Raw genomic sequence first — 23,846 nt, 5'->3', positions numbered from 1 at the left:
AAGGCAGTTAATGGCAACAAAGCACGTAAAGCACGGGTCAAGGAGCCGGTCAAGTACAGGCCCTCCAACTCCCTACCCTGCTCCAGTTGCCAGGAATCAAGGTTTAGACACAGAACAGAGACACACATGGCACACAGCACTATAGCAGGCAGGCACAAAAACTAAGCAGACATGTTACATCCACAGAAGAGTAAGGAACTGCAAAACTTATTCTACAATATCACATGCTTCCCAAAGGCAGTGCAGTGCTTCTTGTTCTTCCAGTCTCATTAAAAAAAAATTCAAAAAGAAATTACATAATTTATACTTCTATATGGTTAGCGCATTCATCGTCTCTGTGTTCAGGTCTTTGCTGTTTGTATGTTTATTGATGTGCAAACAATTTTAAAATGCTAACCCACAACTGCAGTCGATAGAACAATGTAATTCCACCAAAACATATTTATGTAGGCAAAATCTAAGAGGTGACCTACAATGTCACTAGTGAGGTCTGACTTGCTCTCTACTGAGTACCCTGCAGAGAAGAGCTGACACCAAATGAATGTACAGCAAGACTTGCACATCTGCCAGCCACAGTGGGGAGACTGGATTCTGTTTTGCGCAGACCCTTAAAATCACTTGGCATGAACAGAGGTGGTGGTTACAAGGTGCAAGCAGCTATGAATCAGTCACCATCTACATTCTCTCCTTTCACTTCCCCTTTGCTATTGTGTATCTTTCCTTTTATCTTTAGATTGAAATCTGCTGTTGTCCCATATCAGTTTTGCCAATCACTTGACATAAGTAATTTTTTCACTTGTTACTATACTTTGTCTCCCCGCACCACCCGCCCCCCCCCTACCCCCTCCGCCAGCAGTTACACCCTGTCCTTCCCCTGCTGCCAAATTCTAGCCCACAGGTCCAGCACCACATCCGAGTGGTTTCCAGTGCCACGTTAGGCGAGGTGTCTCACCAGCATGATGTGCAACTCGCCGACTGCCCAGCCCCTCTTTCTCCAGCCAGGCAACCATGGCAGCAACCCCAGTACAGTTGGGTTCTGCCTTACCCAGCACACTGTTCTGAACTTTAGTAAGTGGCATCAAACTAAAGAGACGAGCCCTGTGCACCAAAGCAGACAATCTGTAAGCAGCAGCTCCCACAGAAAGGCCTGGTGATTGCAGAGTGTCCTTTGCTTCTGTAGCAGGAAGTCCTGTAGTACCCAACATGCAGCCACAGCGTCTGCCCCATAGCAATACAAACTGATGCTGGGTGTCTCAAGTCTCTGACCTTAACATGAAAACCTGAGCAAAGAGGGCAAGCTAGGCAAGTCAGAAATGCTGGGGGTTTGAAAAGGCTGCTGCAGCTTTACCTGCCACCTTGCCCTCTGCAGCAAGGGGAAGTTGCACACACCATGGGAAGCAGCAGAGGCAGGTCAGCTTGGGGGACATGGGCACTCCCTCACCTGGGGCTCTGAAATTAGAAACCTGTCATTCCCACTCCCTCTGAAGGACTAAGGAAAAACAGGCTGCCAGGGAGGGTAATTCAAAGTAACTAAATAAAAATCCTTGACCATCCTCTGGTGAAACCTCTTTCTCACTGCACAAGCAGCTGAAGGGGACCATCTTCCTTCCAGCATGTAAAGCTCTGCCCTGAAATTGCTCCTCCACCACCACCGAAGTGCCCACAGAAGGCGCTTCCACACAGAAGACACTAGATACCAGCAGTGGGAATGGATTCTGCCTGTCATCATGGGCCAGCTCCAGGTCACAGTGCCTGACTGCTGTAGTTACAGCTTTTCTGTTGTTCTGAAACACTGTTTTTTATCATGACTGGTGCAATACAACCACTGCCACACCCTTCACCTCCTTTCAAGCAACAGATGGACAACACAGAAATGCCATAATGGCACTGTAAGCACATGGAATACTTAAAATACTTCAAAACAGTCTGCATGGCCTGAGTAACATTACTGGTTTTCCCACTTGGCCTTGCTGCTGCCTGTCTCTCCTCAGATGCACAGCCTCTCAGGCTCTGGCTGGGACAAGAGTCCCCTGAGCCCAGAGGGGATGAAAAGGGGAACAAGCAGCTTTCAGTGCAACTCTGCAGTGTAGTTTGTTGTGACACAAACACTGTTGGGCACCCGGCTCAGAGAGTGGGCACTTAATGAGTGGAAAGAAAACCACTCCTCCTGCCACATCCCACAGCAAAATGTCACTGCCCCTCCACCCAGAGATTTAATATCAAGGCACCACGGTAACCACTGCATTGGGCAGCACTTGTTTATAGTGACAGCTTCAGTACTCCAAAATGCTCAGGATCTGTGGCTACTGCACAGTGCAGGAGCTGACCTGCTCCAGCATTACCTCAGCCAGATCTGATGCCTGATGCCCAGACTGCACCAACATCGCGAGCGTCCAGCTCTGTGCATGGTGACAGCCAATTGCCAACACTTTGGTAGAGTTCCAAGGTAAAAAGAAAAATCTTCTGTGTTTCAGTTTTGAACACTCGTAATAATTCTTGATAGACTGTCCTGACTGTTCAAGTAGAGAGCAAATGACTTCACACAGTGATTTCTGCACTGACTACTGCAGAGGCAATCAAATCTTTCAGAACGACACCTAGTATTTACAACTCTGAAATTTCATGCAATGTCCATCTTCATACTCTAAGCAGTGCCTCAGAAGCAGCAGTCAGGAAAGTGTAATTACTTTAAAATTACAGTTTTTGTTACCAAATGTAACCAACTTTTTTATTAAAGAACGACTGCAATTTATCCTCCAAAAAATAAAACTACTGTATTGTCAGATAATTCAGTAGAATTCAACCACTTTTGCTTTTATCTTACAACTCTCCCAGGATTCAGCTCTGCTGTGCAATGACAACGGCTAAAACTACAGCATGTGTGACGCTGATGGGTTTTAAATAAGGGAAATGTCCCAGTAGGCCACACCTGTTTGTGAAACAGCCAGCCTGTAACAGAGGAGTAATTGACAGCTTTCACATATTCTCACCCAGGGAAGCCTTAAGAACAACATGCACTTTGGCACTCTGACACAAGCTGCGAGGAAGTCTGAGAACCTAAAAAATCTGGCACACATGCCTTTTCAATTCCTTGTGGAAACTGCACCTCTCCAAGTCCACTACAGCCATGGAGTTAAAAGGCAGCACAACATGCAGGAAAATGAAGACCTTGGAAACCATACGAAGGATTCTCCTCACAAATAATACAAAAATAAGCATGCATCTGTTTTTTCTCTCTCCAGTGCTAAACACATCATACTGAGACTGCTGGCTTAGAGTCAAAGAAGTCCCCAAGTCCCGCTTTGTTCCAATTGTATTCTCAATGGCAGCACAACACACTGATCCAATGAATGGCAGGAGATGGCATCAAAGTGCATACACATGTATTCATTCATATGGCCAAATTTGGGGCTGATCCATGGCTGCTGAACCTGCTTCTGCCCTCACTGACAGGAAACAAATACCTACAGCTGAAGGGCTGCAAAGAGTGGCCTGATGTCACCAAACCCACATGCGGCCCCACAGAGGAACTCTTTGAAGTGCTCATCAGCAAAAGAGTATCAGCAGAGAGCAGGATGCCAGGTGGCCTTTTATTTTACATTTGAATTTAATAACCAGAAAACTCAGAAATAAATGAAGTCACTTCACAGGAAAGGTCAGACCTCAGTACACCAACAAACTTAAAGAGATGTTAAGTATTAACATTTGGATTCATGGCTTGCCAGTCACTGTGAGCTCTGAAAAAAGTGTGCAGGAGTCAAAAGCAGCACTTGCAGTGGCTCAAAGCCAGGTCCCCAGAGCTTCTAGAAGTCTGAGAGTCTGTATGACAATTCCCTTTTGGATCCTCTCCTGACACGCACAAAAGCTTTTCAAGCATATACCCACCACACGTGACTAGGAGAAGCCCTCCACTAATTCACTAGGGAAAAAAGGGCTGGAAGAACATGGCAGCAAGAACATGGCAGCATTCAAGAGCCACAAAGTACAACAAAGAACAGTAAAACAATAGATTATTAACTTTCCATTAGATCAGGTATTAGCATTCACATGATTAAAAAAAAAACTGGAAAATTTCCCTTAGGAGATTAACATAAATGTGCTACCAACATGGCAGACAGAAGCAGGAACCAAGAAAAACAGATTAAAACCTGGTTGTTTACCTGTATCTACTTTGTAAAGCTGAGACTGCCTCTTTAATTAAAAGCTAACTTTTTTTGAGAGAGGTGGAGAGATATGTAAAAACAGAACTATGCTTTACTCTCAAAGAAAATATAGCCAGGACCCAGAGAGGAACATTAAACTTAGAAAATACAACTTAAAAAATTGGAAAGCCATATATAATGATTTATATATGTAAAAGAGTCAGAAAATATCTATGAACAACTGTGGCTTAAGGTCACTTTTTTCTTCACGTATATGTGTATATATTTAGACATGTATGTAAAATTCAGATTTCTGGAAGTCTTTTCAAGAATTTTGATGTGTCAAATTACCATCCTATTGATATACAAGTGTCTCCAAAGACCAGAGCAGTTTCAAATCTCAGTACTGCAAAGGAACAGTTCTTTCATAATACAAGGTCAGCTACATGACTGTACTTGGCACCATCACATAGTCTGAAATAACAGTTTTAGGCTTAAAAAATAGCGTTGTTTTCTGCATTTCTCATGTCTCCTTATGGAGTATGCTGTTGCAAGCAAAGATTTTAACAGAACTTTTTCCTTCTCATAAAACTCAATTTCTATCTGAAACACAACAAAACCATAAACCAGAGTCAACACCCATCATGCTTTCAACAGCACTCTATGTGATACACCTTCCTAACTTTCTCATTTTTACTTCTGAGCTCTTACAGCTTCTCCATGTGTCTTCACAAAGTTTTTAAGCAGAAGTTGGCTTTTATCAGATAGTAACTAAAAGCATTATTTTACACTTCAAAATTCTTGATCTTGCCATCAAGAACGTTCTGGAATGCAGGTGGGTGAGATGGTAAACTGCTAACTACAGCTCACTGGGTACCACAGTATTTTGAAGCAGACCTCATCTGAAGCAGCATCTCATCAGAACATGAGAACTTCAGCAAAAGCAACAACTGAGGCTACTTCTCACGCTCTTCTTGGAAAAAATCTTTCCCTCTCTCTAATTTTCCTCACAATTCTGAGCAAAAAAGCTTCTTCTGAGCAAAAAAAGTTTCATGGTGATTATTTTTGTTTGAGAAATTTCCATATTTAAAATTTATATAAACGTCATTTGTTTTACTGAAAGCAAGGTCTGTTTTGTACACACACACAAAACATCCTGAGTTATTCTTGCCTAAATATATTTTCACTTCTAGTTCCAAAAGTTACTAAGACACACATACACACACACAAAAAAAAAAAGGCAAAACCCCCTCAGCTTTATTTGTACACCACTTTGGGGCCAGAAGGCGGAGAGGAAGATAAGGTGACTATCAACACTGCCAGCTTTGCCCTCTATCTTCCTTATCTCAGTTGGCAGCCCGGACATAACACAGAATGGTGGACCCCTGAAAGGACAAGCAGACACCTAAATTATTTATACTGATCACATGTTTCTCTCAGGTGATTAGCTCACTTGATGAAAGTAAACTTCCACAAATACAAAGCAAATATTTGCAGTGAGAACTCAGAACTCTGCCAGAGAGTTAATACACACTGTGGTCAAGTGCAAGTATAATATTTGATATATACTGTTCCCCTCCCCGAAATGGATAGGACCATTTTGTCCTGATGAGGGGAGTTGGTCATTTTGCAATGACCATGAAAAAGAAAAACTTTCTTCCCAAAGCAGCTACTGAAGAAAGCGGATAAAGAATGGCATTCAAAACAATGTAACTAAGATGTTTTTTGAAACTCAGGTTTGAATTTATAACCAATATTGAACTACAAGTGGTACTGATGAGCTATTTGCTTTGTTTTCCAGTCAATGCTTTTACTTATGTTACTATGACCAACACCAAAACTATTGAAAAGGTTCCTTCACCTACTTCCCTGCAAGTCATGCACTCAATAGCCACTGCCAGGGCATGAGCGCAGCTTTCCCAGTCAAATAAAAATCCGAGAAGCATTAAAAGCTAAGTTTGTGTTACCTTTGAGTCTCTAGAAAGATGAGAAGCAGGTAACAGCATTGCCTATAACTCCTTATTGCACTGCATTAGACAGCTTTCAGATAAATTTATGCTCTGCTTACTGTAATCCAGCCAGAGTGCTGGGGGCAATCATTCCGAAGGAGACTCTACAGATGGAAGCTCCAAGAAGTGAGCAAACTGTTGGTTTGGCTTTTCTCCATTTTGTCACAATTCACCAATGTGCAACAGTAGACAAACTATGAAGCTAAATTCTTGCAGGATATCAGTTCTCAGACTGCTGACACCTGCCTATGATTCCAGATGCCTAGCATTTAACTGTGTAAAATTAAAATTACTGCAAATTAATTATTTTAAGGGCAACTAAAACCAGCTATTATGGAGGTAAAAGTAATTTATTAATAATAAATGTATAGACATAAAGCTAAATGTTTTGTGGCCCACTGTCCACAAATCAGAAGATTAACAGACACTTGAAATCCATTATTAGTGTGCTAAACTGTGAAAGTAGAAGAAGAAAGTTCCTATTCTGAACTACTTGTAATACAGAAGCAGTAAGTACAGGCTGAGGGACACTAAGTTTACAAATGGACATGGACAAACACACCTGGCAGCTGTTTACTTTTGCTTTTCTTTTTTTTTCCACCCTCTTCTCTAAACATACAAAACATGTCCCAACATCCCCTTTTCAAAACAATGCAGGTTAAGTTTAGTAAGAAAAATGCCACGTTCCAGAGCAGACTTGCACAGCCGTCCCAGTGTGTGACTGCCTGGCATTAAGAGTTCACCTTCCCCATGTGTTTGCTGAATGACCACACCAACAAAAATAAACCAACAGAAAACCAAAACAAATCATGCACAACAAATGATGCATGTGTGTGTGGCTTTCAACTTTCCACCCAGTGGCAGGCTGTGTGATTTGCCGTATCACCCACTCAGAACCCACCAACTGCCTCCCAGGCTGTCACACCAGTGTAAATGCCTTACCCTCCCCTACCCAACAGCCACTGACAAAGGTATATGTATGCAGGATGCCCTCCTTCTCAGCCCCACACTTTTGAGGACTAAACTGCTCTTCTATCTCACAACAGTGAGCAGAGCAGCATATTTGGCTGGGCTCCTCCCCAGCTCCTTCTTCACTGCAGGAGATAAGGGAGGAGAGTCAGCCCTTACACAAGTATCACCACACAACCACCCCAGGCCAAAAGGCAGAGGCAGGAAGAGAGGGGACTGAAAAACTGAGAAAAGAGCAAAAAGACGCCATGAGGTCTGGACCAGTGCCACACCAACATGGGTGAACCTCCCTGGGTGCAATTTGGGACAAACAGAACAGAGGTGAGCTCCTCCAGATGACACAAAGCTCTGGTGTCTGGTCCAGCAACCATCCCTGACAGTGGGATGTCGATACCAGGGGAGCACTTCGCACACATTTTCAGATGATGCTGCCACAGAAAGTGAAGAGGGATCACAGGTAAATGTTAATACGGCAAAAAAATTTAAAAAAAGAAAGAAAGAAGTGCTTCTAATCCAAAGAACTGGTAGGGCTCCATAGGCAGAGGAGAGCACCAAACAACGCAGAGGACAAGAGACCCTTTTCTTTCTGCAGTACAGAAACTACAACCATTCCAGGCATGGCACAGGCAGAAACTAAAAAAAAAGCAGAGATGTCATAAAAAGTAAACAAGAGATCTGCAGAAGATAATCAAAATTGAAGAAATTATTAACAGAAGAAAAGAAAGAAAGATACAGGCCATCAAAATGTGAAGCAGAGTTTACTTGTCCATTTAAAACAGGTCATTACATGTGAGAAAGTTTCCTCCTGTAGCACATATCCACAAACACAATTTCTTCACATACACTAATCCCTGTGCAAACAATGACCTCACAGCCCAAGCCATGAGGAGATGGCCACTGTCAGCATAGAAACTGGTGATTCCATAGAAGCCTGTCTTGCTTTTCAAGGCACCATGAGTCATAGGAAAGCAAAAATGCCAATTTGCAATTACCATACCAAGATTGTCTTCATTTCTCAAAGTCAAATTGTCACCCATAGATAAGAAAGTCTATTTTAGGTAGCATATGAGCCAACATACACATCAGAGTCTCTAGTCCAACCATGAGCATCTTCCAGCTCCAGAAGATGCACAACAGTGAGGAAAACACACATTCCAGCAGGCTTTGTTCAATACAGGCAAGCTTTTGATGATGAGTGGGACTGCAACAGCAAATCCAACAGTAATTAATATGGCCTCACATCACCTTTAAAATATTTCATTCAAGGTCAAATAGGACCTATACCGAGGACAGAAGTTTGACAGCTCTTTGCAAAACAGTGCAGGACTGTCTCATTTGCCTTTAGCTCCTGACCAGAGAAAGCCACAGCACCAGCTCCTCAGTTTGCTGTGAAACACAGTACAGCTGGCCTAGGCCACTGCTCTCATTTAAGAAATGTCTGAAAGCAATTTAGTTATAAATAAATAAACAATAGCTGAAAAACTTGTTAGCACACAGCACTGCCATGCAATGTCCCAACAGGCAAGTAACAAAATCTGTGAAAGGACCAGGATTTTGGAAGAAGCAACGCACAGAAGGGCACAGCTGTCCCTAACAGCATTTAATACAAAGTTCAGCAAGGCAAAGTTCATCAGTGAATCAATTGGCGCACATAAAACAGAGATAAACAATTAAAGCACTGACAGTTCAGCCTGGCACCTTGGCTGTGCCTGGCAGAAGTGGAAGGAAGGAAAGAAGAGTAACATTGATAGCTCCTCCCAAAACAATCTCTCTCTTCATCTACAAGTGAACCTCAAACTTCGCTGACCTCCTTGCAGTTCTTCTCACAAAGCTTTTAGTCCAGTTTCACATTATCCTCTGTGTCCCCTACAGGTGTTTCCTTAGGGATTTTCACCCACGTTTTAACAGGCAGGTGTGTGCATCTCATTTCCAGTCCTCTACTTCTAAGGATTATGTAAAGCAAATTTAATTTCTTTAGGCATTCAGTAAAAATTACAATCAATAGTCCCTTGGCAATCTAGTGAAATTGTAACTGAGGCAAAGCAGACATGACTTATCAATTACAAACAATCCTGAAGAAGCTTTTGATGCAAACCACTGAAAGCACATATTCTGTGCATACTGTAGAAATGTGTTACCTTATGCAAGTACATCAGTGGGGACTAAAAAGCTTTTTCCCAAGAAATGCAGCTTCTTGTTTCCTTTTTTAATACACACATGGATTTCTGCTTCTTTTGTAAAACAGAAAAAAAATTAAAAATATTAAAAACTTAATAAAAGCAGTTTTTACTACTAAAAGTTAGGACCAAGCATATATCCTAGGAAAAATCCTCATGTAATTTTTCAAATACTTTCAGGGGTAAGTTTATGACAGTCTAGATGATCAGTGGTACTCCACACAAGCTTAGGTTGAAAGTATTGTTTTAAGATGGGTCCTTTCAGACAGTTGAAGCACTCACTGACACTCTCAAAACTACTTTCCAGCTTTTCATTTTGAAACACTTTCTTGATACTAAGTTTAATTTTAATAAAAGATGTTTGAAAAATAAACACAACATAAAACTATGGTATTTTTAACATTCAGACATTTCTTCTTGCACAAAATCAATGTTTATTCTTCTCAATAAGAAAAAATTAGACAGAAGAAGAAAACCTGGTTGATCCTAACCTATTTTTCAATCTTTCTTTTCCTGGTTTAGCCACCACCCAAGCTAGTTATCTGGTACACAGGCATACCACCTGTCCCAAGCCATTACTTTCCAAGAATTGGACTGCCAAAATTTATGGCACCAAGACCACAGGCTTTTTGGAAGGATGAGTCAGTTCTGAAGTGCCTTAATAATCCATTTACAGTGCCAAACCTCATTTGTTCCTCTTGACTGGAGATGACGTTGTGGCCAGGGAGAAATTGCTATGTACAACCTCACAACACAAAGCAGGCTCATTCTCCCCATGCCACTCTAGATTTTTCCTGAAGTAAACATTGTAACTATGTCTCAAGTATCCACTAAACCATCTCCTAATTTTGCAGTCTGTGCTCCTTAACTGCTTTGCTGTCTCTCAGGTAACTAGGAAGCTACTCCCTCGCTACCTTTACCTTCAATTTCTCTTCCACTTCTGGAGCACAGTCTGACAGACACAGCAAAAAAGACAGGATTAGGAGAAATTCTAGCAGGCAATCAGGAGAGGTCAAAGTGCTGGGCATCAGCTGTCACTTCCAGGCTGCACTGACACCCCAGCAGGAACCCACTGGGAGCCAATACCATCTACTGCCCCAAGCAGCTCCAGTCCACAGGGTCAAACGCTCTCCAGTGATCAAAGGCAAAGGTTCAACAGAAATGCTTGACTGAGCTAACTGCATCACACTCATAATTTTCCTAGCAGTTGATACTTATCTACTCAAAGCAAAATATGCCCTGTCACAGGCAAAGGCTGGAAAAAGTCCTCCTACTGGCTAATTACAAACCATACTCCTAATATTCTATGGCTTTCCCTCTCATAGACAATAACTGCACATCACATATTAAGAATACATGCTCCACAGCAGTTTATTCTGGTGCAAATGTTGTTTAATGTGTCAGCTGGGAAACTGGATCCTCCAAGGCCTTTCTCCAGAAGTCCTCAAAACCCAAGTATTAACAATGTCATATACATGAAATTACTCTTTTTGTAGTACAATGACTACTTCCTTGAAGTAGAAAGCTAAAAATTTTGATAGCATCATCATTTGTGCACATCCCCTAACAGTCCTGTCCCTTTAGTTGTGCCAGACTTCTGCATTTGACTTATTATGCTGCTTTAGCAAGTACTGAAATTTTCAAAATTTGCTACTGCCAGTTGTGGCAAGCAAAGTCACCAGATCAAGGGGCTTCAGCAAACAACAAAATTCCAAACACAACAAAACCCTTTCTTGCCAATACCTGTCATTGACAAAGCTGTTCTGGAAGGCACCATTTTACTGCCTTCAAATGTAATAAGAAGTTTTTTAGAAAACTTGAAGCTTTTTAATAGGCTAGCCCGAACATATGTGTGGTTTTAATTCTGTCAGAGTCCATGGACTGAAGAAGTACCTCCAGCAACTCAAGTATCTACTCTACCACATTTCTTATTTTAAGTCTGATCCAGACAGACACAAAACAGCAGAAAGCAACATGAGTTAGCATCCAAGCAATCAGAAAGGCAGGAATTGCAGGGTGGGAATCAAGGAGTTAGTAACGATCTTTTTCTCAATCAGGGCAGCTACAAACCCACAGACCTCAAAATCATCTCATTCACCTCTCAAATAGCTCTTTATGAAAGTTATTTTGACAATGTTTTTTACCTCCATGCAAATTGCTCTACTTTTTAAAGCTATGAGGCAGAAATGATGAGACTACATCCATCTCCCTTGTGCACTTGCGACAAGAACAAGAGCAAACCAAGATGCCCAGCCCAAAAAGAAAACCTTGTGATGCACATGCACAGGAAGTCAGTTAAAAAATTGTTAATACTCTACTGGTTTTGGTTTTTTGTTAAAGTAGGTTAGCAAGCTCCCAAGAGCTCCAAACAGAGCCCACTAACCTAGAATTAAAAACTGAATTAAACAATGTTTTGGGAAGAGACTTTCTCCTTTATGCCCCAAGATTATGAACTCTCCATACTTCCTTCAGCTCTGGGGAAATTTCTGATTTCTCTATCTCCTTTAATTTCTGCTCATAACCTTACTTTTAAGGTGCTTTGCTTCTAGGGACCTCACATCCAATTACAGTAGCTTTAGCTGATTTCCCCAGGGTATGCTGTCAATGAGATGAAGATGCTGCAAGCTTCAGGTTTTGCTGCTACAGGAAAAGGAAATCCCCATGATTTCACCATATAGTAATATAAGTCACGGGAATGAAAGTTAATCTAGAAATAAACAAAAAAATTCTAGTCCTTCTAACACATCTCTGCTGGGTCTTCTTCATAAAGTCTACACTGTAACATTCCTTCAGTACACAGAGCACACATAGGTCAGTGTTTACATACAGCATAAAAGCAAAACAGTTTAAAAGGTGCACACAAGCCAGGGTCTGTTTAGGCAAGTTTCCTGAAGCATTTCAGTATGACAATAGAAGGATGTTTGCATCCTTGGAAGTGAACCTTATAACCTTTACTTTCAAAAGCAAGTTCACTTTTGGAAATGAATAATTACTTGAAAAATCTTTAATTACCTGAATTACAAAAAAATGTGTCAAATGACATTTTCCTGAGTCAAGAATCAATTATCTTTCCACAGTATTTTTATTATTGCCATAGTAGCCAGTGACTCCATTCACCTTCAGAGAAAACAGGCAAGCAGAGATTTTTTTTTTGCCACCTGAACTACACCTCTCTGCCTACTAATTAAAACTTCAGAAACTACCTTAAGCACAGCATTAGAGACTGCTGCCTTCTGACTACCTCTCAATACAGAAAGCATGCAGGTAATAAAGGTACAGCGTGAAAATTTTACGTCAAAACCATAGCAGTTCCCAGCCGAAAAAAATAAAGTTCTGTATTTGTGCAGGGAAATAGTAGCTTTCAATAGTTCAACTCTCTTTTCACAAGACGAGGCAGAAAAATAAAAACCCTGTGCAGGTAGGAACTGGGAGACACAGGCAAGCACAAGTAATCAGCACCAGCTGTCAGAGCCCACAGTAATTCTCACATCCTGTTTTTATACCTTCTGTGTAATTCCCAGGAAGATGAGGCACTCGAGCCTTAATGTTATGCTGGGTTTAGATAAGAAGGCTCCCAATGGGGCAGAAAGGGGCAAAGCTCTGCGCGGGGAGATGCAGTGTAGGGCAGACTCATCATAACCCGCCCGTTCCGCCCCCCGCGCTTACTGCTTTGCCAGCTCCCAGCAAGGCTTGTGTTTTATCAGATCTATTTGCTCTCAAACCTAAGCTAAGGGCAAAGACTGGAGATAAATGAGAAAAGCATTTCTGGCTAACTGCAGCCATCAGAGAACGGTGCTGTTATACACGTGTTTATTTTAAGTCTTGTGATCTTTCTGGCTGGCATGGCACTGAAAGCTGTACCCACATTAACACATACCAAAGGAAGGAAGTGTTTCACTGGTAGATGTCCAAGCATTTCAACCTGGACGCTCAGAGGAAACAAAATGTGAATTTAAAAAATAATCTGTGGTGCTATTTACCCAACCCTTCAAAACAGAGAAATCCTAACATTCACAGAAAGAGCAGAGTTGAGGCTACAGTTCTTAAGACCTTTATTTCAAGACGTAAGGCAGGATATTTATTGTTCCACAGCAACACATTAATAAGCCTTTGGCTTTAAGTGTCCTTTACCTGCTTCCCCACCTCAGTACAAATTAACACTCCAAGGTTATTTATATTTGCAGATTTTGTAATAGAAAACTGTCTCCTTCTTTAAAGAAATCAATTACAAAATATACAATGAAGCAAAATTAATAAACACTTTTTTTTTTTAGTGAAAACAATGAGAAGCAAATTTGTCTTAGAGACAGAATTAGGAAAAATCGATGCAAGAGGATATCTCAGTCTTGCACACACTGGGCACTGTTTTTTCATTTTGCTAATAAATCCATATTAAGTTGAGAACATCATAGGCCATAAGTGAAAAAACCCCAACAATTTAACATGCAGAAGAAAAAAGGTAATTTTTAGTAGACTGCTCAATTACACCTTGATATTTCCTAGAGCATAAACCAAAATGAGCTTCAATACTCTTGTTTTTAGTTGAGTTTTGCTTACCTTTGCTCTTGCAGATGCTCTTCCACATCCTCCTCTGTATCAGCCTGACAAACAGAGAAAATGCTATGTAAGTATCTCCGAACTGTGATATGCTACACTGGACATATGTTCCATTTTTAACTCCTTCAGAGACAGATTCTCATATGACTTGTTTGCAAAACAAATTCAGAAATCTAAAATTCCTACAGCAATTCCTTTGTGATTCAAATAAGGTTGTTGCTGGACATCCCATCTGAAGTTTTGGCTCATTTTGACAAGATAAATGGTGACTTAACATGGCTACTCTGCTGTTTTTTCCCAAAAGGCTGACAGAACAGACTCATTTTCCATTTATGCAAATGCATCTCTAAAAAATCTGCTCACACATACAATTTCAGTCTAAAACCAAAAACTGTCCTCAAACTACAGGAAGCCTAGTTCTTGCACTTTCAAATTCTTTGTCCCCATCAGTAAATTTCATTAGCCACAACCTGAAGAAATAGGATGCGGAGTGCCTTGAAACACAAATCTCCTGTTAATGCTAAAAGCAAAGGCAAAGTACCACATTCCAAGGGGCACAGGGAGGTCCCAAACCCAGATCTTGTCACTGAGTAGCAGCAACTGATAAGCAGCATGTACAGAAAGTGAAGAGAGCAGAAGCTCTGAACACATCATCTTAGCTCAGTTGCTGGACTCAGGTAATTTTCAAGACACGCAGCTGAGCTGTGCCAGCTTGCAGTTCACCATGAACCACTTTAAGCTGTCTACAGAAATGAACTCAAGTGTTGGCTCAATGAGCTCCCTACAGGAAATCCATTTAAAACAAGGAGGTAGTTGCTCTGAACTGCCCAGATCTCCAGGAAAGCTTTAGATACAACTCAAAATGAAGTGTGTTACAGCCACTCAACCCCCACTGATGAAGCAAGGGACAACTTTAAGGGAGATTAACATTTTTCAGTAAGAGGTCACAGTCATCCTGCCAGGAATAGCTGGTGAGTTTTCCCAGCTTCTACCTCTGCAGGTGATAGTTCCAACAAGACACAAGCTACAGACCTAAGCAATGAAAAGGCAAGAAAAAAAACCCTTTTAAAATTAAAACAGCGTACTTTCCACCACCCCTCCTACATGTTTCCCACAAAGTATATCACGGAACAGGCCCCAAAAGCCACTGCTTTCATTCTAGTTCCTATTCGCACTACATACTGGAAAAAAATCACCCATAAGCAGTAAACACCTCTACTGGCTTCAGAAAGCAGATCAGGTGGCCCTACCTGTCTGTGGAATGGGACAGACAGTAGGATTTCTGAAGACCGGAGCCTCATGAAGGCGGAAAAATGACAACCGCACTAAGTCAGTAAATATGGTTAATATTATTGTCACTAACTAATATTACTGTGGCTAAAATAGTGACCTTATGGCTAATATTAATATAGATCTTGCCAAAAGCTACCGGATGCATCTGAACTTCCATCTTTTGTCACAAGCAGTTCATAGAAGAGAAGCAGCACAGCCTCCACTATAATATAACCAAATCTGGAACAAGACTGACAGGGAAGTACAAGTTAATTTGAGGACTTGACAATCTCTCTGTACACCTGCCTGGAGGTTGGAGACACCATGTTAATTGTCCAGGATTAGCAGCACATCACAAAGCTCTTCGGCACAGACCTATCCAGAGATCCCAGCATCTAGCCCTCATGAAGACATGGCCATCTCCTCTAAAGACTTTGCTAAGCCTTACTGTTAGACTCTATCAGTATGGCAACAATCCAAACCCAGTACGTTTTCCTGCTTCTCCAAGATCCTTTTGCACTTCTAGGTCCTGAGTACAATACCAAGCAGAACTTCAGGTCTCCTCATCCACCTCTTCCAGAAGTAGCTTGTCTGCCACAGCAGGCTGGCAAGCTATCCTCATTTTAAATGGCTTAACTTCTCCTTTAAATGGCTTAGAATCTCCCAGGCATCAGAAACTTGGGTCTGTGTCATTGCACAGTGCTCACCCTTAACACCAGCCACCTTACAATTTCTCCTCTTCACTTCTTCCCATGCAACAATGAGGCAAATCTTTCAAATCTACGTGCAGTCATGGCACAAAATCTCAATTGTGCAAGAAAAAGTATTTTTAAATCATTCTCAACTCTGAACACACCCATGTCCAGCTTTCTCCTATCTTCACTCCACTATGTGCCACAGGCTACATATATTCTTACACTGAGGATTTACAGGAAAATTAAAAAAGCCAGCATTCTTAAACTACAGGGGGACAGGAGGAAGGGAACACCTCCTGAAACTAAAATGCAGGTCCCAACAGTCTATCTATGACATGAAAAAAATTCCCTTCCTTCAAACCTCACCCAGAATATGGGCAGGTGCTTATCTTGTGCTAGACAGCCCCTGAAAGCACCCCTCTTGTGTCACACAAGTCACAAGTGCCTGCGCTGACAGCTTCTGCACAATCTGCATGGCCAACCAGCCCCAAGTCCTATCAGCGCCATCCAGAAGTTCAGCTGGGAACCTGGAGGAGCCTTTTAACAGCCCAAAGAGGAGCACAATTCCCACTCCAAGTCTGTCTCAGGCTTTCACACAAATTGTGTGCCTTCAGACAAACCCTGCTTTGAAGTAGGTGACTCTGTACATTTAATTTGTGCATAGCTGATGGGATGCGCCTCCGTTAATGACATACTGCAATGCTGCGTATCTCAGATGCAGATGTAAGATCAAGGTCTTCATCAGCTTTCGAAACCAGTACAACAATTAACCTTATTAGCCTCTGAGCTTCACTGAAGAACAGGAACTGAAGACCAGTCGCTACTACTTGGAAGAAAAAAAATAATAAAATATTTTTTCAGAATTGAGCAGAATCTTCAAAGTGAAAACCCAGGCAGCAGCTCTGTATTTGCCCAGTGTCTGTAACAACTGTGACACAGAAGATACTGCAGTACCTTTCTATTTCTCCAAAATTCAAGCACCTGAACACTGTCACAATAAACTGAAACAATCAGTCATTGTAATTTCTTTAGTATTTGAAAGCAAACTGAAACATTCACAAGGTGTTGCTCTGATGAAACATCTCTCTCATCTCCTACAAGCAACACACAGGAACAACAGAAAACCCATCACATCACTCAGACATTGCACTGACACCAAAGTATACATCGCCTTTGATGACTTACTGTCATTTTCAATCATGATAACAAGAACTATAACTTAACCTTCATTACATTACTTTTAAGTACTTCCCTCCCTCAGAACTGAAGAGGCTGGAAGGAAAGTGCTGAATACCCTGCTCTACAGGCACCCAACCTGGCTGCCCCTGCCTTCAGATGCTCACAGTAACCACCGGTGTAGTTCCGGACAGACAGAAGCACCCAACTATGACTGTCCAATACCTCTTTCAAGCGGTGTACACCATGAACAACAAATGGCATTTGTGCTTCTCTTTTCATAAACTCATGAAGACATCAGGTCTGATATCCTTACTGTGCTTTTCCTTCTTCTCTTTCCTCTCTTTTTCATCGAAAATAAAATTTAACTAACTGTGTTTAAGCCTTGCACTGAAGGGCTACAACCTGGCTCTTGACAGTCAGCACTTTTTCAGCCTTTAATGGTGAAGGGCTTGGGTGTCAAGTCCTCTGTGAGGGAGCTTTTCTCCCAGATTTTTTAGTTAAGTAAGTATTAAACAGCTACAAACAAACATGCAAAACCACAAAATTTTAAGGAGCCTGAATAAAAACCACAACTGTTCTAATCAAGCCTCTTGCACTTGAGTTTTTCCATGTCAAAATTCCACTGGTTTTCCATGCATCTCCCAACCATTAGAGCAGGCAAGACTTCACATTTTCCCACACTGTGGACAAATGATGAGAAAAGAAACTTAAAAAAAATCCAGCTGCCCATCCCAGGGATGTTTGCTACAAAAAAGGTTAAGGGCAAGGATGAGGAGAGCAAGGTGAGTGGGTGCTCTGTGGTTACCCCATGCTTCACACCACCTTCAACAAGAACTGGGCACAAGGGAACACAGACACCACATCCGACTGGGAAAACCAGCTGGTCTCAGAGTTAAAAACGGAACCCAGGAAGAAACTCTGAAATGCTGGAGGAAGCTGCAGACCAGTGGAAGACTGTCAGCAGGCTAGATACAAGCCAGCTCCCCCTCAGCTCCAGCACACCAGCCCACACACACCCTCACCAACTGCAATGCTCTGGGCACACTTCAGGCTCGGCTGCGGAGCAAGAGCAGTAGGTGAGCCAGCCCCAAACAGCTCTGCAGGCTTCAATAGAAGCCAAACTCAAGAGATCACAAGCATGAGGGAGGAAAAAAAAGAAAAAGCAGAGAAATGTGTAAGAGGAAAGCTGGGAGGGAACACGTGAGAAGCACAAACAATGAAAGGGAAGCAAGAGGAAACAGAAGGTAGAACGACCAACTGGGGTGGAGGCGTGGGGGCTCTGGGCGGCTGCACTCCCGCATGCAAATTCATGCAGCTCACGTAGACAAAGCAATGCTGTGAAAGGCCTAGAAAGCAACTACAAATATTAAAACGCTTTGTTTCCCCTCCCTCGCCCCTTAACACGATGTCTTTATTCACTGCATGCTCTTGGCACAAAAGCATGTGCTGGCAACCGGATGGCTGAATGCGTTACCAATCCATCCAACTTTCACTCTCAAATTCTGCAGGCAGCAAGGAATGCTCAAAACTGCTCTGTCACAGACAGGCAGCTGATGATGCATGGAAAATAAGATAATAGTGTAAAGCCATGACAGAAAGAGAAAAATATCCATCAGACAGCATTGGTAACCCGCCAGAAACAGGCAAAGGGCTGGGAGACAGGGCAACCTAATCCATATTCCTGCTGAGAGTAGCAGGAGGTGCTTTGGGAGAGGAATATGCATGGCTCCTTCCCTGGATTTTTCACTTCTGCAGGCAAAATTCTCACTCACCTGTGCCAAATTGCTTCCAAAAGGGAACAGGAATAACCAAATCAAGGGACCAGGGCACTTCCCATTCCCAAAGTCTACCCTGAGACCTATCTTTAAATATATGAATGAAGCAACCCTTGGATATTCCCTACCAAACCATATTTATTATCCATTCAAAAGCAAATTCTTTCTCTTACCAGACCCTCACTACTGCATCACCATTGCTGTGGTACACGAACACTGGGCAACAGCCCTCAACAAAGGCTGAACTGAGAAAGTCTGTTCTCGCAAGGAAGAAGATATGGACAACCTCCTTGTAGCAGTAGGTCACACCACTTTTTAGTGGAATGCAGAGGCCAACAAGCAATAAACCTCTGGCAAGTTTAAGCATCCCTCTAACAAAGAAAGGGCAAAACAGATAACGCAATATTCCCAATCTCAGGAGCTGATGCTGGCTTCTCCACTGATGCCCCTCACTAACCCAGAACAGTAGCAAACAAGGGCAACCACGTCAAAGTGCCTTCAGGACCTCACAGACACCGCAGGGGACCATGGGTGGGTGGGCAGTCCTCGACTCCTCAGGCACTCAAAGAGCCATGACCAGCCACTGCAGACCAGTGCTACCACTCCATAAAAGCAGTGTTGAAAGGGTCCCATACCACATCTGCAGGGACAGATGTCCTCCCCACGACAACTAGAAAAGATGGTTTCAAATGCAGCCACAGGACCCAAGTCCAACAAGGTCTGGGTAAAGCCCAAGCCCATGCCCACAAGGCAACAAAAACTCAGGCATCAGGGTTGAGCCTGTAACCAAATTTTGGTCTTAAAACCTGTTTGAGGAACCCAGGACCTTCTGCTTCAGCTTAAGCAGCCACTGATGCGTCAGATGCTACTGTGGTCCTCAAGCTCAGAGGGGAAAACCATGCAAAACAGCCAATGCACCACTAATAATCAGAGATTGGCTCATCTGGCTTTTAACATACCTTTTATTTCAGCAAGCCTGTCACAATTGAAGTCAGAACACCTGTTTTCCTTCCTGCACACCTACCACAGCATCTACAGAAATGACAGAGTAGCAGCAGCCTCAGCTTCATCTTCCAGTGGTGCAAGGACTTAGCAAGACCATGTGCTCAACCATGCGATCACGGGTCATTCATGTCTGTCTTCCTTTAGCCAAGCTAAAGCTTATTTTTATGAGGATGCTCAAGAACAAAGTGTTTTCCAAGAGGACCTAATCTCCTCAGGAAGTAAACATCACGTCATCATCACTCGATTGCAGCTTCGCTATGAGAAGCGACTATAATCGGCTACATTACATGGTTCTACATCTAATGCATCTTAATGTCTTCAAGATAAAGAACGCAGAAGCAAAAGGTGGAGTTCCTTAAGCATCTCTGGGCACCGCGACCCTACACCTTCTTTTAGCTACTACCATACCTACACCAGTCAAACTCTGAACAGCACAATAAATGTATATTTGGAAATACAATAGCTAATACTTTCATAACACCACAGTATAAAATGCTGGGCCCTGGTAAGCAGCATCAATTGTTAGCTAGCTGAGGAAAGAATAGACACTTCTGCTCTTTTTCCTTAAATTAATGGGTATCAACCGCTGAGCACTGAACAGAGAATGATATATTAGCTTAAAACAAAAAAATTACCCACTTTTGCCCCTCATACAAGATGATGTCCCTAAGGACTGTTTCTTCCCGTTTACGAGCCTGGTGCCTTGAAGTCTAGAAGGCCCAGCTCAACATATGGCAGAGTCCATCAGTGCGAGTTAAATGACTGCCTCAAATGCCATTAACTCCAGACCCCGCTTCCAGCGCCCCTCCTCGCCCACCAGCCCCGCCGGGCATTGTACTATATCGGTTCCTCTCGCCAACACGGAATTTATCAGATCTTGTTAGTGCCCAAAGACAGCGGCTAAACAAGACAAAAAAAATGTGCTAGAACGAGAGGAACGGCACCATAAATGATGTGTCATTAAGGGGGGAAAATGGCTTCACCTAAGCAGGCCTGAGATATAAACATGTGCATATTCACGACAGGCACAACTAGTGCACTTCGAGCACAAATGCACTCATTATAATAAATAAAAACATACAGAGGGAGCAAAAAATCCCCAAACAAATCAGAGAACAAATGAAGACGAACCCCCACGCGGCTGGCGGGGGTCGGCGCGGACGCGGCTCCGCCGTGACAGCGGCAGGCGAGGCCGCCCCCGCCCCGCGGGCCCCACCGCCCCGCAATGGCCCCCGCAATGGCCCCCGGCCCTCCACCGCCCCCACCCCGCGCCCCTCACCTGCGCGGGCAGCAGCAGCTCCCCCTCCTCGGCCTGCCACAGCTCCACCACGCCGGGAATGGGCTCGATGGCTACGGGGGTAGAGAGAGAGAAACCGCGGATGGGCGGGAGGCAAGCGGCCGGAGCCCGCAGGCGGCGGCCCGGGGCTCCCCGCGCCGGGGCGCGCCGGCAGCGACGCGCGGCCCCGGCGGGCACCGCGGGACCGGGAGGAAGGGAACTGGGGAGGCGGGGGGGCGACGGCGAGCCACGTCCCGGCTCCCTTTGTGTCCCCGGGCTGCCACCGCGGCAGCCGCCCGAGGGACGGCGGCGGGGGCGGCGGCACCCGCTCGCAAGCCCGGAGCGGGCAGCGCCGGCACCCCTCGCCCCGCCTCGCCCCGCCGGCGCCCTCACCTTGTCCCTGCGCCTCCCCGGGCCGAAAGCAGGGCAGGAGGACGTGGAAGACGCCGAGCAGCAGATTCATGGCCGCGGCCGCACGGCAGTAGCCGCCGTGCTGCGGGAAGCGCAGCCCCGCCATGCCGAGCCGCGCCGCGCCGAGCTGCGGCTGGGGCGGGGCGGGCGGGCGGGCGGGGGCGAGGGCGGCTCCGCGAGCACCGGGCACCGCCCCTGCCCGCAGCGCGGCTGCGCCCGCCCCGCCCCGCCCCGCCCGCCAGCCAGTACCGCGCACATGGCGAGGCTGCACCATTAGGGGCCCTGCGTCCCGCGCCCTGGGGTCCGAACCAACACCCCGCAATGCAGGAGGGAGATGCGAGAGGTATTGGGAACAAGCGGTGCCAAATCGCACCGATTGCTTCTCTAGCTCGCGCCCGTGCAGGGTGTCACCGCGCTGGGGCTCGGCGCTGCCCTGGGATTTTTAGGGGGGAAAAAAACACGTGGAAAGAGAGAAGGGTGAAAACCGAAACGCGGCGCGAAGGGAGAGGGTAGAGCGCGGCTCGAAAGAAGGGGCCGAGGGAGAAAAGACAACCGAAATCCCTCCGATCTGGTGGCCCTAGTGCAGATGACAGAGAATTGTTAGGGTTGGAAGGGACCTTTGGAGATCACCTAGTTCAACTCTCCTGCTAAGGCAGGGTCGGGTGGCCCAGAGCAGATGCTAGAGGAACTCCTCCAAGTGGGCTTTGACTGTCTCCAGGGAGGGAGACGTCACCCTGGCCATCTTGTTCCAGTGCTCTGGCACCAGTAGGGTTAATTTGTCTTTACTTGGCAGCCCCATGTGTCGGAGGATCGCTGCTGCTGTTCAAACCCGTTTTGGTTTTAAGTAACTCTTCTGGTGCTTGTTGGGTCTCTCAGGAAAATAAACGGTGTTTATAAAATAGAAGTGCAGAACAGACCCTGGAGATAGCTGCGTTGGTCACACGGTTTTAACATGTTTCACACACCCTTCTAATCTTATTTTAAAGCACTTATCCCTTTTGCTCAAAAAAACCCAAACCCTCAAATGCTTAAATTACAGGAAAAAAACAGTAGTTAAACTAGTTCGGCAAAGCTTGAGGAGAAAAAGAAAGCAAATACTCTGCTAACATGGTTTTCACAACTCAAAAATTGTGTCTGGTTCTCTCCTTACCAATCACACATAGTAACTCACAGGAACACTGGCACCACAGGGCTTGCTCACCAAAGGTTCATAAAATAAAGCCAAACAAATGACAAAACTCGTTTTCAGCTCTGGACTGAGACAACACATGAGGCCATTTGGAATCTTGGTCCCCATCAGCAGTGGGTCAGCTGCGCAATGCCCTCTCTGCTCTGTGGTTGTAAAAGCTTTTCCCACCCAGAGGCCATCCCAGGTTTGACTGGAGGCATGGATGGGTCTCCGCAGTCATAGTGCTGACCCCCTTCCTAAAGGAGACTTTGGCCTTTAATCCTGTGCAACAGTGATGTTGTTTCCTGCTCACATCCTCCTCTCGCTTTCTTCTTTCCCCCTTTTTCCTGCTCTCTTCCAGTTAGACGGGTCCTTTGTTTTCCACCCTGTCCCCTTGTGTCTTTAATCTCATTGCATGGGCTTTCCCACACGTGGGCAGAACACTGTGGCACCCTCTGCCTGTGCCCCAGAGCACCCTGGAACTTGCAACCTTTCAAAATAGGAATGGATGGATGTTTCTGTCAGCAAACATACACCTGTGTTTGGACAGGTGCTTGAATTAATGCTTTAAAGAAAAAGAGGATTATAATGGCATAAACTTGATATGACAAGCGCACTCGGGGGCTGCATGGCACCATGAATATGCTGTGCATTCAGCAGGGAACTGTTCTCATCACTACTGCAACTGGTGCCAGTTGGAATACCAGTTAGAGCTGTAGGCTACCTTTATTTTAACTTACTAGGTTTTTTGTGCCAAGTTTTTAAAAAACAATGTTAGCATGAGTTGATTTTTTGCCTGTCTGAGTCTAAAAGTCAACTGCATTTTCAGTGCCTGCAGGAGGGAGTCTGGCTGGTCATAGGTAGGGGTTTAGAGGGAAACTGTCCTAGATAGTCTTGGTTTAGCTAAGCAGGTTTAAAATGTTATGTGAGAGGGGTGGTCTGAACTGCAGTACAGTCTGGGACCAGTCTCACCTGGGAGACAGTTCCCCCTTCCCTGTGTAAAGCAAGGGGAATGTTTGCAGCTTTGGAAAGGGCTTTGCTTTCTGAAGGCTTTTTCAGATGCAATGTGCAGGAATGGGAGGAAATCAGGGCCATGATGCAGATGTTGAGATTGGATGGGGAGATACATGTTATATAAGAGACATCAGATGGGAGCAGGCAACCTAGTTACATGCATGCTCTTGTGCCCCGTGCACCTCTTTACCAGCAAA

The 23,846-nt window shown here is 44.2% G+C and overlaps 1 protein-coding gene across 2 annotated transcripts in view; it reads right to left on the bottom strand.

Annotated features, from left to right (window-relative positions):
- TMEM131L (transmembrane 131 like) overlaps positions 1 to 21,609 on the bottom strand; it is a 79,456-nt gene extending 57,847 nt beyond the window's left edge. For both annotated transcript variants that reach the window (XM_071556128.1, XM_071556129.1), the window contains exons 1-3: positions 21,450 to 21,609; positions 21,060 to 21,130; positions 13,855 to 13,898 (exon numbers count right to left, since the gene is read on the bottom strand). In XM_071556128.1, coding sequence (XP_071412229.1) covers positions 13,855 to 13,898; positions 21,060 to 21,130; positions 21,450 to 21,573 — 239 coding nt within the window. In that variant the 5' untranslated portion in view covers positions 21,574 to 21,609. The remainder of the gene's footprint in view (positions 1 to 13,854; positions 13,899 to 21,059; positions 21,131 to 21,449) is intronic.
- Positions 21,610 to 23,846: the final 2,237 nt, after the last annotated feature.

Source organism: Pithys albifrons, chromosome 5 (assembly GCF_047495875.1).
Source record: "Pithys albifrons albifrons isolate INPA30051 chromosome 5, PitAlb_v1, whole genome shotgun sequence".
Lineage (NCBI taxonomy): Eukaryota > Metazoa > Chordata > Aves > Passeriformes > Thamnophilidae > Pithys > Pithys albifrons.
Note: the sequence above shows the minus strand (reverse complement) of the source record. Positions and strands in the feature narration are given on the sequence as shown.